Raw genomic sequence first — 1,808 nt, 5'->3', positions numbered from 1 at the left:
AGATTAGATTAGATCAGATTAGACTAGATTAGATTAGATTAGATTAGATTAGACTAGATTAGATTAGATTAGATTAGATTAGATTAGATTAGATCAGATTACATTAGATTAGATTAGATTAGATTAGATTAGATTAGATTAGATCAGATTACATTAAATTAGATCAGATTAGATTAGTAAATCCTGACACGGTGCGTTGGGATTAAACCTGTTGCTGCTGTCGTCTGTGAGCTTCATGAGCTTCTTTGTCTCTTTGCAGAGCCGCAGCAGATTTAGAAAGCTCCATCTTCTCCCTGAAAACCAAACGGATCAGCCTTAAGATCTCCACAGGAAGCTGCAGAAAACCAAAGACACGTGCACACGTGCACATGTGCACACGTGCACACGTACCGATCCAGCTTCTGAAACTCCTGGTCCAGCAGGCCGAAGGCCGCCTGGATCTTCATCATGGCCTGCTCTCGAACTGCGCTGAAGTCTCTGTGGGCGGACACCTGCAGCGGGAGAAGGTTATCTGCGGGCGCGTTCAAAGCTGAACCTTCTGCAGAAACCAGAACCTGCTCCACCTGAAGGTCAGCCGCCGCCGCCCGGGGCTGGCTGCAGGCGGGCGACTCGCTTAGCTCATAACGGACGTTGGGGACTTTGGTGGGAGAGAAGCTGCTGACGGTTAGAACCAGAGAGAAACCAGAGGTTTTAAAACTGAGACTGAATCAGAGCGTGACGGAGGGGGGGAGGGGGGGCTGAAACTGCAGAATGTGAAACAGAGAAACAGCTGACCTGTGGCTGACGCCCTGCAGACCGAACTCTGACAGAATCTCCTTCATCACTGGGAACAATCAAACCATCAGTCACAGAGAAGTTTGGTAAATCCAGTCAGACACTGTGGTACGATCCAGTACAATCCTGTAGGACTGTCCTGTGATCCCATAATGCTGCCACACCATCCGTGAAGGCAGGGGGTGTCCAATCCTGGTCCTCAGGGTCTCCATCCTCCATGTTTTACCTGATTCTCTGCTCCAACATACCTGATTCAGAGGTTAAATCACCTCTTCATGTTCTGCAGAAGCCTGTTAATCACCCATTGATTCAGATCAGGTGTGTTGGAGCAGAGAAATAAGTAAAACCTGCAGGATGGAGGCCCTGAGGACCAGGACTGGAGACCCCTGCGTTAAGGATCCGATAAGATCCCATAATGCTGCAGTAGAACCCGATGAGGCTGCTTTACGATCCGGTCAGGCACCAGAGGTTCACAGAAAGTAATGTTCAACATTAAGCCTTTCAAACTAAAAGTCTGGAAATATTAAATAAGGAGGTTTACAGTTCGACTCTTGACCCCGCCTGTTGCTCGTTGGGTTGGTAAACGACCTGAACGCACCTGGTTGCCTCTCAGACGGGTTAATGAGTTTCATCACCTTCAGGTCGTTGAGGTCCTGCTCTTCATTCTTCCCTCCGAACACAAACAGCTGCAACAAACACAGTTCCATCGTTACACAACAGTCAGGAGAACAAATGTGAGACATGGACGGCTCTGCTGACGTGGCTGTGCAGGATGAAGGAGGCGTGGCCATGGCGGCGAGCCGGAGGAATCCCAACATACAGAGGAACCTTCCACTTCCTCTTTGCTGGAGAGACAGAATAAACTCAATAAATCCGTCATCCATCCATCATCCAACATCCATCATCCATCATCCATCCATCCATCATCCAACATCCATCATCCATCATCCATCCATCCATCATCCATCATCCATCCATCCATCCATCCATCATCCATCCATCCAACCATCCATCCATCCATCCATCATCCATCC

The 1,808-nt window shown here is 48.4% G+C and overlaps 1 protein-coding gene across 1 annotated transcript in view; it reads right to left on the bottom strand.

Moving 5' to 3' along the window:
- Positions 1–1,808, bottom strand: part of zmp:0000001301 (rab9 effector protein with kelch motifs) — a 12,190-nt gene that overhangs the window by 2,301 nt on the left and 8,081 nt on the right. Inside the window, exons 10-15 of the mRNA XM_037979552.1 lie at positions 1,534–1,619; positions 1,373–1,460; positions 775–823; positions 564–654; positions 391–491; positions 209–293 (exon numbers count right to left, since the gene is read on the bottom strand). Of these exons, the coding sequence (XP_037835480.1) occupies positions 209–293; positions 391–491; positions 564–654; positions 775–823; positions 1,373–1,460; positions 1,534–1,619 (500 nt within the window). The remainder of the gene's footprint in view (positions 1–208; positions 294–390; positions 492–563; positions 655–774; positions 824–1,372; positions 1,461–1,533; positions 1,620–1,808) is intronic.

The sequence above is a fragment of the Kryptolebias marmoratus genome, linkage group LG14 (genome assembly GCF_001649575.2).
Source record: "Kryptolebias marmoratus isolate JLee-2015 linkage group LG14, ASM164957v2, whole genome shotgun sequence".
In the NCBI taxonomy this organism is placed as follows: domain Eukaryota; kingdom Metazoa; phylum Chordata; class Actinopteri; order Cyprinodontiformes; family Rivulidae; genus Kryptolebias; species Kryptolebias marmoratus.
The sequence above is the reverse complement of the archived record's forward strand: the minus strand, read 5'-3'. Positions and strand labels throughout refer to the sequence as shown.